Source organism: Amblyomma mixtum, chromosome 6 (assembly GCF_055824585.1).
Source record: "Amblyomma mixtum isolate Tamu chromosome 6, ASM5582458v1, whole genome shotgun sequence".
Lineage (NCBI taxonomy): Eukaryota > Metazoa > Arthropoda > Arachnida > Ixodida > Ixodidae > Amblyomma > Amblyomma mixtum.
In genome coordinates this window covers 75,277,510-75,290,595 of record NC_143017.1, presented here as the reverse complement: position 1 = coordinate 75,290,595, position 13,086 = coordinate 75,277,510, and the positions used below count along the sequence as shown (strand labels likewise).

General features: G+C 43.7%; 2 protein-coding genes across 6 annotated transcripts in view; one reads left to right on the top strand and one right to left on the bottom strand.

Annotated features, from left to right (window-relative positions):
• Nucleotides 1-9,300, top strand: part of LOC149339407 (serine/threonine-protein kinase 11-interacting protein-like) — a 31,287-nt gene extending 21,987 nt beyond the window's left edge. For all 3 annotated transcript variants that reach the window (XM_089548190.1, XM_089548189.1, XM_089548188.1), the window contains 6 exons: nt 830-1,113; nt 3,656-3,756; nt 3,825-4,012; nt 4,686-4,856; nt 6,513-6,679; nt 8,659-9,300. In XM_089548190.1, the coding sequence (XP_089404316.1) occupies nt 830-1,113; nt 3,656-3,756; nt 3,825-4,012; nt 4,686-4,856; nt 6,513-6,679; nt 8,659-8,841 (1,094 nt within the window). In that variant the 3' untranslated portion in view covers nt 8,842-9,300. The remainder of the gene's footprint in view (nt 1-829; nt 1,114-3,655; nt 3,757-3,824; nt 4,013-4,685; nt 4,857-6,512; nt 6,680-8,658) is intronic.
• Nucleotides 9,238-13,027, bottom strand: LOC149339406 (uncharacterized). Of its 3 annotated transcripts, none has more exons than XR_016283516.1 (2): nt 12,129-12,678; nt 9,238-9,750 (listed from the first exon to the last, which is right to left on the bottom strand). XR_016283516.1 is itself a non-coding variant. In XM_089548197.1 (2 exons), exons 1-2 carry the CDS (start codon nt 12,787-12,789, stop codon nt 9,656-9,658), a joined length of 195 nt encoding a protein of 64 aa, XP_089404323.1. In that variant the 5' UTR covers nt 12,790-13,027; the 3' UTR covers nt 9,238-9,655. The 3 variants fall into 3 exon arrangements, 2 of the variants coding, with proteins under 2 accessions (XP_089404323.1, XP_089404322.1); XM_089548197.1 differs by lacking the exon at nt 12,129-12,678 and adding an exon at nt 12,690-13,027; XM_089548196.1 differs by lacking the exon at nt 12,129-12,678 and adding an exon at nt 11,971-12,079.
• Nucleotides 13,028-13,086: the final 59 nt, after the last annotated feature.

Sequence of the window (13,086 nt, the reverse complement as noted above, 5' to 3'; positions counted from 1 at the left end):
TCAGTGTGGAATCTAGAAGTTTTTCCTTTGCGGTGAATAAGATTGTTTTGAAAAACAATGTTGATTCAAAGCTCATTGTCAGCATTCAGACATTATGTGTCCACTGCACTCCTTGGCAATGCATTTTGGAGATAAAAAAAACAAAACTAAGCCCTTTATCACACAAGATTTGTACCTGATTTGACAGCCAGCCACAAAGCATTGATTCTTTTGTTGACATCACCTACGTATTTGAAGAGTTTTTTCTTTGTTTAGAAGATTCTTTAGAAAAACACTGTTACTTCAAAGCTCATTGTCAGCATTCGGACATTATGTGTCCACTGCCCTCCTTTGCACTGCATTTTGGTGATAAAAAAAATAAGCCCTTTATCACACGAGATTTGTACCTGATTTGACAGCCAGCCACAAAGCATTGAATCTTTTGGTGACATCACCTGTTTGAAGAGTTTGCTGCATAGCATGGCACTTGTACAGCGTCCGTGAGCAATAGCCCGGATGAAGACGAATGAATGCCGCGAATCCATTCATGACCTTTTATACAGCATCTCCCGGTGGCAACGCCCCTAGCGGAGCCAAAGATTGCACCTCCCTCGCCTGGCACGCATGGAGTGCCTGTCACTCTTCTCCTTCCAGCCGCTGTAGTATCGCTTTATTTCAAGACGTACAATGGTAACATTAATTTCGCTTGCTGAATCATTTACTTGCTAAAGTGGTGGTTTTTAGTAGCGTTTAGTGAGGCTCTTCACAATCTTTTCCTTTGTCTTTTTTTACATCTTTCATTTTTAAGTTGTTGGCAGTGATACAAGATGTTCCTCCTTCCTGCATCTAGGAACAGACACTTTGAGTATCGACCACAGAAGCAAAACAAGCACCTCAGATACAATGTTGTCGGATGCAAGCTTCAAGAGTGCCGACAGCCACCCCAACACCAGTCTGCAGCTGAAAGACACTTCAGACTCTTCTCGCCTGGAGCGCCCAGCCACTCTCTGGGAGTCGTTTGACAACAGGGAAGAAATGGGACCAAGCTCTTTTACCTGCCCAGACCACAGCGTCTTGCTACATCTAGATGTCAACATCTTTGGAAAAGAGGAGGCTTTCGTTTGCTGCGTGGAGGTTTGTAGACTCATGTAGTGCCTTCAAGCATGATGTGCCGATAAAGGGCTATGATGTGCCGATATTAGGCTTCAATTTAAGGAGTCTAGTCAAGTAAAAGAACTGTCTGCACATCCACAGGACTGTTAATGTAAAAAAAGTCTCCAGTTGGTGAAGCAGTATGAAGCAAAGACGTGGCGTGATAGATGAGTAAGCTACACAAGAGTGTGGGTGCAATAGCCAGTGGTGTCTGACATAGTGCAGATAGATTTTTTTTGTTTATCACTAAACGACGCTATGCTGCCAACTCTTAAGTTGTTTTCCGTGACACCATTAGATGACAGTAAGTTAGTGACAGCCACGTCTATGTGCGGCCATGCTGACGAGAATGACTGGAATTTATTTCGATAGCAAGAGGTGCACATGTTTATGACTTAACTAGACAGTATCAGTCTTGTAGCAGGACTCTTTTGCAGTATGCCTCTTGAAATTATCAAAATAATATCCTTACCTATTTTCTTGTTCTTAGCACGTGGAAAGATCAGAGAGTCATACCAACTGCTGCTGTGTATTTTTTTTATTTATTTTCATATTTTAATGCAAGTGCTCAGTAATTCTGTTAAATTTTGCCAAAGAGTTGACTAAAATGGTTACCTCCGGTGCAGAATGGTAGTGGTGTGAAGAGTGATATTTATGGGAAAATATTTAATTGTTCATGTGGTAAATGTTTAATGAACTTTCACATTGCAAAGCAACACTGTATGCTTTAAGGCACACTGTTGTGGGTGACTCTTGGTTAATTTCACTCCCCTTGGGGTTATTAAACATGCACTGAAATCTCGATAAAAGTCCACGAAAGTTTTTTGCATTTTGCCTCTATTGCAGTACATTAAAATATTGTCGCGTTGTAGTGACGGCAGTCCAGCGGTCAGGAAGACACCAGAAAGACTTGCACACGAAGCTCTTTATTTGGGCTGACTTGCGCCCGCAAAAGAACTGAATCACTCGGTGGCGGCGTAAGCAACAAGCGTGCTCGTCAATCGTCGAACTACGAATGCCTGCTGCTCGCGTCATCGTTCAATTTAAAGCCGGCTAGGAAACTTCGAGATAACAGGTCGAGATCATCTAGAGTAATCTAGAAACAAGTAGATGCAGCTGTTCATGGCTGTGAACAATCGAGATTAGACCGGTCGCTTCTTGCGTCACGAACAAAAATGATAACACTCCTTTTCTGCGGCCTTGCGCGAACGAACGGACGCTACAATGATACGTGGCAATATACAGGCCACAAATAGGCTACCTCAAAAACACTGTCACAAGAGGCTATGGTTCTGACTTTCAAACTCTCCCTCTTTGTCAGGGCACAAAACATATGAAGACCTTGTGTAATCTAGCAACTAATGCCACCAATGTGATTGGAGTTTTATGTGACAAGCAAGTACATATTTCAGTGCATGTTAAAGGTGGCTGAAATTAATTCAAAGCACTATTGTACAGTGACTCTTTTGCACTTCCCCCTCTGCTTCCATTCCTCAAATAATGCTTCAGGTGTCCACCTTAAATGAGACAGTTACTGTGCCTTCCCTTCCCCCATAACCTTTCACTCTAGTACTATATTATTATTAGGGGTGTGTGAATATCAAATTTTTCGAATACGAACCGAATACGAATACTTGGTTCCGAATATCGAATCGAATATCGAATAATCAAGGACAGACGCCTTTAACCACTACAAAACATTTATTTGAGCACCGAAGAACATCACAGTTCAACTATCAGTGATGAAATCAACACAAAAGGTGTGTGTGGCTGCACAAACAGTATCAAAGTCTCGAACATTATTCTTAGAAGAGTGGAAATATCAGAGAAGATGGCTAGTACACAGCATTGATTAAGACTAGCTTGCCATAAGCACGAAAGCATGTTGCTGGAATTGTCATGAAGGAAAACCGGCTGCTCCACATGGTCAGGCAGAAGTAGTTCCCTTCTAGCTGAAACGACTTCTCCAACCACAGAAAATGCCGTCTCGATTGGCACTGAACTGGCACGTATTTCGAGGTATTTCGTGCACAGCTCTGACTATACCAGCTTCGCAGGTAGAGCCACAAAGAAGCTCACCAGCGCAGTCAGCTACTGCATGGCCCAACGTTATGCATTACTCTGGGCTCTGCCATGTTGTTATGTCTCTGTCGACAGGACTTGCGGACCGAAATGAACGCCGGTGCTCGCAGTACAATATTCGGCTAGACATGAATATTCGTGTCGGGTCGAATATTCTAAACAACACGAATACTTGGATTTCGAATCGAATACGAATGCTAAAAATGTAATATTCGAATTATATTCGAAAGTTTCGAAAATTTGCACACCCCTAATTATTATGTATGGTGCATTATTTACACAGAACCTGAGAATGATTTGTCCTTGAGAAGAAGTGACAAAATTGAAGTATGCTTGATTGCAAACATGCGTGCAGTGTTTTCAGTGTTTTTACAGTGTTGTGCAGCTACTGAGAACTTAACTTGCAACTAAGTTTTTTCATGTGACTCTATTTACTCCAAAGCTTGACCTAGTGACGTGGTCATCATTGGAAGAAGTACCTGCACTTCTGGTAATATCAAGCAACAAGGCTTACTTTTTCAAGATCAAAGACAACAAGGAAAGGTACGATTTCCGTATCTGTGTCACTTCACTGTGCGGCAGCAAAAGCCCACTGTGTAAACGCATTACAGGGATGACCCAGAGTCCTGGCTCCTGCTGTGGGAGTCACGGTTGCTCGAGAACCTCAAGACCATTTCGCTTCTTCTCGGGAATCAGGGCTTCTGTCTCAGCTGGCAGCAGGAAAAGGGAACAGTACCATGGTACACGTGCTTGTTTCGGGACGCAGACACATGCAACTGTTTCCTCCAGTATTTGACAGGTATTTATGAAAACATTGAGCCTCCTTATGGTTGCAGAAACAACCATGCACTTGTCTTTTTTAGTGTTACTGTGTTCAGACTAGCTGAGTTTATCATTTGGAGCACCCAGAAATCAATTTTGGACCAGGGCAGAGCAGCTTTAATGCCAGTTTTCAGCGTTTTTTGCAGCAAAGTTAAGCATCTAAAAACCGGTGGTCATGACAGAAGTGGTTGACAGAACAGGCAGCCTGACGGATACCAGCAATTGTATACATGCCTGCTCAGAGGTCAGCTGTCTATGGGACAGTATACTCGTGGCTAGGAATAGGTGGTGGTAGATGCTGCTTTTTTTTTTTTTGAGAGGCTTGTTCTATAGAAATTTGGTGCATTGCTGCTCATTTTTATTAGGGTGGTAGAGGAAACCTTTTTGGCACAATTAGCACAAAGATAGAATCACTGATTTTCTTTTTGTGAACAAAGCAGTGCTCCTAGATTCTGCTAGGAAACTCCCAGACATTGAGCTGCAAGGCTTGTAGTGTCCTTATTTTATCAAGCATTGCTAGTGCTTCCTTTTGATGTAGTGATGTTCTCAGTGAATGCTTGAACTTTGGTTTTAATGACCTGGCTGTTTGGACGAAAGCAACATCCATGCTGTTTAGATTGACAGTGCTAAGACCTGTGCTTGCCTTACAGGAGTGCTGCAGGAAAAGATGGTTGAGCCACCCTCTGTAGTCACAGATGTCAGTGAAAGCTTGGCCCAGGTGGTCAACGAAGTCGTCAGACCTTGTTCAGAGGAGGATCCGGATGGCAGTGATGAGCAAGAGGTCGCACTTTTCATTCTGGGCTTCTGGAGCGAGCAGTCAGGTGAATAACAATTGCCGGGCTGAGATGAAGAATAATGGCTGGCACACAGCTATTGTGCTATGGACGTGGAAGCACAAAACTTATCTGGAAATGATTTATGATTTTTATACTTAAACTTTTAGTAGTATTACCACAGGTAATGTGCACCCTTCTTCTCTTCTTCTCACACATTCTGTGGGATTGCTGTGAACAAAAGAATTGGTGAAAACCAAGGGGAGAAATTTCTCCCTGCCTTCAAACCTGTGTAGCTGACTCTAATGACAACTCTGGCAGATAAGCTTGTTGAAGTCAAAACACATAAAGCAAGCATTACAGTCGAACCTCGTTGTAGAGAACAGGTAAAAAATTGTAAAAGAATTCGATGTAGCCGAAATTCGTAATACAAAATTTCGCCGAAAACATACACAAGAGCAGTGCAGTTTAGTGAAGGGACGGCAACGCGAGCTGTTCTTACCAGAGAAACAGGCGGACCTTCTCCGAAGTCTTAATGCCATTTCGAAGGCGCTCGCAACAATTCCAGAAACCAGAAAATTCAAGCACTTGTTAAGTTGGCTCCCTGCGCGGCAGCTCCAGCACGCAACGGCGCAGGCTAAGCGTAAGCTAGGGTGGCTTCCCACAGTACAGTTGTAGCACATGGAAAATGTACATCAGGGCTAAAGCTATTGCTGTTTTCACCACTTCCGCGACAGCCCACGTGAGCGCAGGATAGGAACCATTAGCCTGCAACTGTCCACACCGCTGCTGTGGGGGCGCTGACGACGGGTGCGAGAAGCGTGAACGCATGCTGACTGCCTGGCCAGCAACACTCTACACCGCTGTATCATGTATTTTCCGTGGCGCTGAACTGTGATATAAGAACGGTTCGATCCCGGCCGCGGCGGTTGAATTTCTTTGGTGGAGAAATTCTAGAGGTCCGTGTACTGTGCGATGTCAGTGCACATTAAAGAACCCCAGGTGGTCGAAATTTCCGGAGTCCTCCACTACGCCATCTCTCATAGCCTTAGTTGCTTTGGGACGTTAAACCCCATAAAACCAAAACCAAACCAACCACTAATGCAAGATAAAAGTGCGAACCTTGGCACGGACGCTTGCAGCTCCACCACTAGTCATTTGTGTAGTGAGGCGAAGCCTGCTGCCTGCCATCCGAGCAGGCACCATTTGGCGCAGGGAGCTCGTTGTGCCCGTTATATGGCCCACCGCATTTGGTACATGCAGTAAAAATTGCATGTATTTGTTAAGATATTTAGGGAGAGTTCGATATAGCCAATAATTCATAATATCTGTGTTCGTTATATCGAGTTTCCATAGCTACTGTTCCATAGCTGGAAACTACAGGACAAGGATCCTGTATGTAGGGTCTCTCGTAATGCTACCATTAAATAGACTTCATCTTTTTCAGCATTGGCACATATAATGTGGGCATGTAATGTCAGCAGAAGCTGCTTAAATGTTTGAGTTGCCACCTTGTAAAAAGTGAAGTGGGAGGCTTATCAGCATCTCTTTTTTTAATTTTTCAGAATTGTAAAAAATGAATGTTTTTGTGTCTTTAAATAAAGTGACAACTTTTTTTTTCAATTTAAAAGTGAAATATAATTGCTGCATGACTGAATGCGTGATTTCTGAACTTCATAAAATTTGTAATATTCTTCTCTTTAGATGGAGCCTCATCGCTGGAGCAGAAGCCGGTGTGCATCGTCATTACAAAAGACAGCACATTTATTGGCAAGGTCTCTTACTTGAAGACGCCCAAAGGTTCAACCAAAGCTGGCACTGTACGCTATGAACCATTAGTGTGCCAAAAGATCAGCAACATCACAGCTGTGGTAACTATCCTTCATGCATTCTGTCTTCTCCAAAGAGAGAAATTCTGCCATGCGGACGTTGTCCATTTAATGCAAAGTATGCAAAGGAAGGCTTACCTTGCAGCCATGTGGCTTAACTGAGGTGAATGTTTATTATGTCACCTGCCTTGTTTGAAATTTACCCCGCCTTAGGGAACTCCTCCAAGTACTGTGGACTGACACACTAGTTACTCTTCCAGTTTAATTGGCTCGGCCTCTACTCTGATATGTCAGCTTGCGATTATGACCAACTCTGGTGGAAGAGTAAGCAGTCTGGACAAGGGAGATATTCTTTCAACTGAAAGCTGTATAGCTTTCTTTTTTAGTGCTAAAAATGTGCTCAGGAGGCTGTTGAATGATTGTTCTCCTTGTTTTAAGCCTTACAGTTTGTCAGTGCTTTCCCAAACCTGGGTGCCATGATTACTAGGATTTGCAAACTTCCTCTCTTTGTGCCAAGGTTGTGAAAAGACAGAATTACCCAAAAGGGATTCTATGCCCCTCTATTTTTTTTACCTTATACATCCGCTTATCTTACCACAGCAGTGTAGCAAGATGGCTCTCAACAGTGTCGTGGACTTTTGCTGATGTGCATGATGCCCGTACTGCAGCCATCTAGCAGTGGTCTTGCTTTCGGGGAGTTTTTTCCTTTTGATGAAATTTGAGGTGTAAAATTTGGTGAAAAGGGAATTTTTATGGAGTTTCAGGAAATTTTAAGAACTGAAATTCCCACTTTCTCCAGACTCACCAAGTTTTCGAGCTGCTACAAAAAAAAAGGGGGGGGCCTGAAATATGGAAGTTCAGTTCTAACAAAGGGAATTTTCAGTTATGGCGTGGAACATCACCGCCACCTAGAGAAGCACTGCAGTTGTTAAGAACCAGCGGGCTATGGCTCACTTTGCTAATTGACTTATCTCATTACATCACCGCTGCTGAAAAACACGCCAATTGGTTATTTTAGCACACATTATTGGAATTGCAGGACTCAAAGGGATCATTAGCTTAAAGGTCAGGCATAACAACAGAAAGACAATTTTAACCACCAGCCTTTTAAAATGGTCAACAGTGCACGCTCCCAGAACAGTGCATAGAAACAAAATGCTCCTTATAGAAATGGGTGTCTAGACTTCAAATTTGCCACAAGCCCAAGAGGTGAAAGAGTGATAACTGCAAGCATAATGGCTTCTGCAGGAACTGGATGAGCATGGCAAGAACGACATTCAGAATAATCAACACAACTGTAAAAAAAAAGACGATTTGGCGCTGTAGATGGGTACTTTTTGCCACATGTGCATGCTTCATAGTCCAGTCAATTGCATTTTAGCAACCATGATGCCGGTCACCAGCAATGACAGTATGGCTGGTGCCTATGACAGTCCTCTCCCACCAGCAGAGTGGGACAGCTTGAGCACAGCACACTGATAGTTTAGTAAAGTGGTTCCCTGTATGTTGCAGTTCGTGTGCAGTATTGCAAACACTGATCACGAGTATGTTCGACTATTTAAAGGGATACGATGACAACTCCATCGAGCTATTTTCCGAGTAAAAATTGATTCTCAGACTCTCTCTGGCAATGTTGACGCTTGTTTAGCAGCAGAAGACTCTTTGATTGTTGAGAAAATTGAATTTGAAAATCTTCCAGCCAGTTGATTCAAACTCCTGATATCCTTACCGGAAAGGAGGTTGCCACTGTTTTGAAGTGAATTGCAGTGCAATGTAGCCTCAGAGATCCATGCAAAAATCTGCGTCACTTTACCAACGAAAATAATCCGGTGATGGCGACACCTGTGTATAGCTTTTTTGGTCTTTTGCAGCTTGCAAAAGCTATTTTTGATGCGGGTGATCTCTCTGTGATAAGAACATTGTAGCCTATTGATACAGGCCAATTTTGTTTTTGCTCAGTCCCTCTTTTAAGGAGTTTATTTCTCTGCAGTAATGCCACTTTTCATTGTTTCCAATTCCAGCACCTCTGCAAGAATAACAGAATCGCAAGACTTACATTTCTCGATGAGGACACAGGCACAGAGATGCAGTGGACTGTTGCAACAAAAACAGTGGCATCCATGCGGTCCTTTCTGAATACGCTGCGAACACCTTGGGAGGAACTGTTTGGTGTGGAAATGCCCTTAGACCTTGTTGCAGAGTGAATGCTCGATTTTTAGTTATTTAGACCAAGCATTACTAATGTATACATGCTTTTAGCATAACCCATCTCGGCAAGTTCTAAAGGGTGTAACATCTGACGGCTCTTGCTTTACTTGTAAAAATGATTTCATGTATTATAATCGTGCAAGTTGCATAGTTTAATTTTTACAGTTCTGTTGTAACAGCACATGTAAAATGGTTGTAATCTCAGTTTTAAGTGAGTCTGTGCTGTTGAGCAGTGAATACAGGAATCCTGAGAGCACTGTTGATGTGCAAATTCATGTTACCTATATAATGGTGGCCTGTGTGTATTTTAAATGTAGAAAGTGTGCAATGTTTTTATCTCAAACAAGAGTACAGCCAGCCTTTTTTAAAGTGTACATATATATGAACACTGGTTGTGACAAGCACTGTCGGTTTTTTATTTTTGTAAATACAATAAATACATCAGTTTTCTGTAACCCAGACTTGTCTACTCCTTGTAAATATACATGGTTTAAAAATGCCTAGAACATCTCCACCTTCCCCGAGCATGAGTCTTTTTCCCGATGTAAGAGAGCGGAAAGGCTTTATCCAATGGAATGTGCGTGGAAACGAAAGATGGCTTTGGTTGTGCCGGGGTTGTCATGAGCAGACTGCCGCCTCTGGAAACAGGCCAGTAGTACCTCACTGCCACAGAGCGTCAACATTGCAGCAACGGGGTGGTTCAGAACTTTGCAGCTGGTTCCCCAGTGATTGACTGATATGTAAGGCTCTTGTGTTGTTGCAAGGAAAGGTTCGGCAGTAGCTCGTCTCGACGCATGCTTGATTGCCCTTTCACTTTTTCTTCTTCTGCTGCTTCTGCTTCTTCTTGTCTTCTTTCCGCTTTTCCTTGTCTCGCAAGCTCTGAATGAGTTTGTAGGTGAAGAAGCCTGCAAAGAGGAAGTTTGTTACATGCATCTGGCAGCTGCTCCTTTCAACATGACTGTTCATCAGTGACAGTTTCTAACCATTAGAGAGTGGACATGATTTGCTTATCGGTGAAAGACAAGCTTACATTTACATTAAGAGTTCTTAGAATTGTGCGCTTAGATTTTTTGCCATTCAAAGTAACTGAATAGTTCTTTGCTAAGAGACCGGAAGCGGGCAGATTAGGTGAGGGAACAAACCGGTTAATTACATTCTAGTTGAAACCAAGAGGAAGAAATGGGCTTGGGCAGGGCATGTAATGCGAAGGCAAGACAACCGCTGGTTCTTAAAGGCAACAGACTGGACACCAAGGGAAGCGTAGCCTAGTAGAGGGCGGCAGAAAGTTAGGTGGGTGGATGAGATTAAGAAGTTTGCGGGGATACGGCCGCAACTGGCAAAGGACAGGGTTAATTGGAGAGACATGGGAGAGGCCTTAGCCCTGCAGTGGGCGTAGGCAGGCTGATGAGGATGGTGACTTTGCTCATTCACACAATTTTACAAACCGCATGATTCCAAATCAGAGACTGCAGTTTGCAATGTTAGAAAATGACAGTAGTATGCTCTTCTGACAACTGTCACAGGGCTACCTACAATCTTGAGGAACTACCGTAATTCTTAATATAAATTTTCTACGAAAGGCTCATTTTGTGATCTGTTAACATGAAATCATCCACAAAATATTTCCGCACTTCATGTCATCACATCTAGAAGTCTCTGAAGCTGCTGAAGCTAGCACCAGAACAGGGAAAACTGAAAAGCTGTTCAGTACAGTTCAACCACTAATGCATGCCTTCATGAGAAGTTGACTGAAGGAACAATACTGAAGTATGCTCTGCATAGACAACCACCAAGCACTGCATGTTATCCAAGTGCAAGAAATCTTGAGAATTTATATGTATATGTGAAACAAATCCTATTCTCAAGTTTTATTACGACAAATTCTTAACATTTTATGGCAGGCCTTAGAATGATTGGAATAAATATATTTGGTGAAACAGCTACCCTAGGCAACATGCGTGGGTCGTAACAGGAGCTTAACCACAGCCACATTGCAACTGCTGTTTTCATGCAGCTCAACGTAAAAATAAGTAAGCAGACCCCCAACAGAGCCCCCTTTTGGACACATGCAATTACCTTAGAACTGTTGCCACCTCAACCCTATAATGCCCATCATACCATATACGACACTATATAAATATGAGCAGTTTTATTTTTTACCTGCAAAAGTAGATAAATTCCTCATACATCAGAAACTGCATTTTCTGACACATTTATCACAGCAAAGTCTAAGTGTCAGCTTCCGAGGATACAGAGGGCCTGCTGGAAGATTACTTGCTGCAAAAGCTAACCCTGCCACACTGCTGCTCTGAAAGGCGCTGAAACGATTTTGGGTATTGTATGCGCTTAAGTAGGTGTGTACGGCCTCTATCAAAAATTCTAATACAAATACGCGCTGGTCAAATAAATTCCTGTATTTGCTGTACAGGTTCTCTGTTAGTCTGGTGTGTTTTTGTACGTCTAACGGAGAACAACAAGTACAATTTGAAGCAAGAACAACACTAACTTCTTTGATGTCGGAAGTTAAAAATGCAGTCTTCAATTAACAAAGTGTCACAGACAACCTGCTCAGTTCTACACGACACACAACAAATCAAGTTACGCTTATTTTGATAGCTTCGCTGATCAATTCAGCACCAGTAAGTACATATGGCTGCGCTCTTCACGGGGCTATAAAGTGCAGTGAAGGCTGCCCATTCGTATACGGTAAGGGTATAGGATGTATGCTCTCCAAGTTTGTTTGATTTTGCAGTGTTCCCAAGCATTAGAGCATGCATACTTCAAATGCAGACCTATATCATGATGATAGGCGAGCAAATGCTACCTCTCAGCACCGGGAAATTTTTGTTAGATGTTACAAAGTTACCATAATTTGCTCATTCATTAAAGCAGAATAAATCTTCAGGATTTTTCTATTTCTGCAATGCAGAGGCCAGTAACGATAAATTTCTTGAGGTTTACGGCGTTTATCACACATTTTCATAGCCTGACCATATTGCAGGGTTAAGCGTACAATATTGAATGAGGGCACCAGTCTGTACATGCAGACACAGGGAAACAAATTTTTAAGCAAGCACAGAGAGGCGTGATTATTCCTTGAACTAGTGAATAAACAGCCTGATCACCTGACAACGAAGCCTTCATCAGCTTCGTGATGGGCAATACCGTTGATTGGCTGTTCCCAATCCACCATGTACAGAAAAACCAAATTGCAATGGAATTAGGACAATCTAAAACGCGCCTTCATTACAGAAAGTATCCTTGCACACAGCGCAAAACTCACCGATTGCTGCGACAGGTACGAACACGACGATCGCGTACAGAACCATGCTGCACCTACAAGCTCCGCCGCCGCACCAGAAGGCAAGTGCCCGTCCGACTCTCGCGAAACACCTCTCGCAACTGCTGCGCCAACTGCGCCCTCAAAGACGACGCGGTTCCACGCGGAGCCAACGCGACAGGCCACGTGTACCGCTGGCGATCCTGTTTTGCTCCGCGATAAGCGATGGGCGACGAACTAGTCCACTCGTTGGGTCAGCGCCGAGCGTACCGTCGCTGCGGTTTCGCTTCGAACAACGCGCCTTTTTTTTTTTTTTTTCTCCCATTGCTGAGGTATAGTTTCGAGTTATCTACTACTCGGTGCGGTGGTACTAAACGGTCACGTACAGTGTAGTCTGCGAGGTCAGTGGCCTTAGGGCATTTAGATGCCAAGTCTTCTGTCAAACGCTCGTCGCGATGTTGTATGCGGAAGCGAACGATCTGGATACCAGCTGTTTCTCCCGTGGCGCTCATTCGGCCACAAGTTGAAATGACAGCGAACACGGGGTTCATTGGAAATACTTACTGATGAGTGAAACTATTATGATTCCGGGTAGAATGAACACCCAATTGCTGAAGCCGTGTTCAATGGGTCCGTCAGGTCCTCCTCCGGTCAGGTCGACCATAACTGCCCCTCGGCTTTAGGTGCGTTTAAGCTTGAGTGGGCAATGAAGGAAGCGATTTATCGCTGTTTCTGGTCACACCGAATGAGCCTAGCGCCAGAGCTTGCTAACAGCAAGAACTGCGGCTCCGGCGCTCCACGGCCGTGGATGGGCGTGCGCTGCGGGCCAGAGCGCTTGAACTTGAACTGCGCGAGCGCGGATCGCTCCACGTTGGCTCTACCTGAACCCGCGCATGCTTGCGTGAACGTAGACGATTATCCAGCCCATCGCATGACGTCACTGCTGCGATGGCCTCACACA

What these genes read in the sequence shown, in the direction of transcription:
- LOC149339406 (XM_089548196.1), bottom strand. Translation starts at nt 12,038, where the DNA reads ATGGTGGATTGGGAACAGCCAATCAACGGTATTGCCCATCACGAAGCT. An exon ending in GATGAAGGCTTCGTTGTCAG is followed by an intron (nt 9,751 to 11,970) that starts GTGATCAGGCTG and finishes TCCTCTTTGCAG; the next exon opens with GCTTCTTCACCTACAAACTC.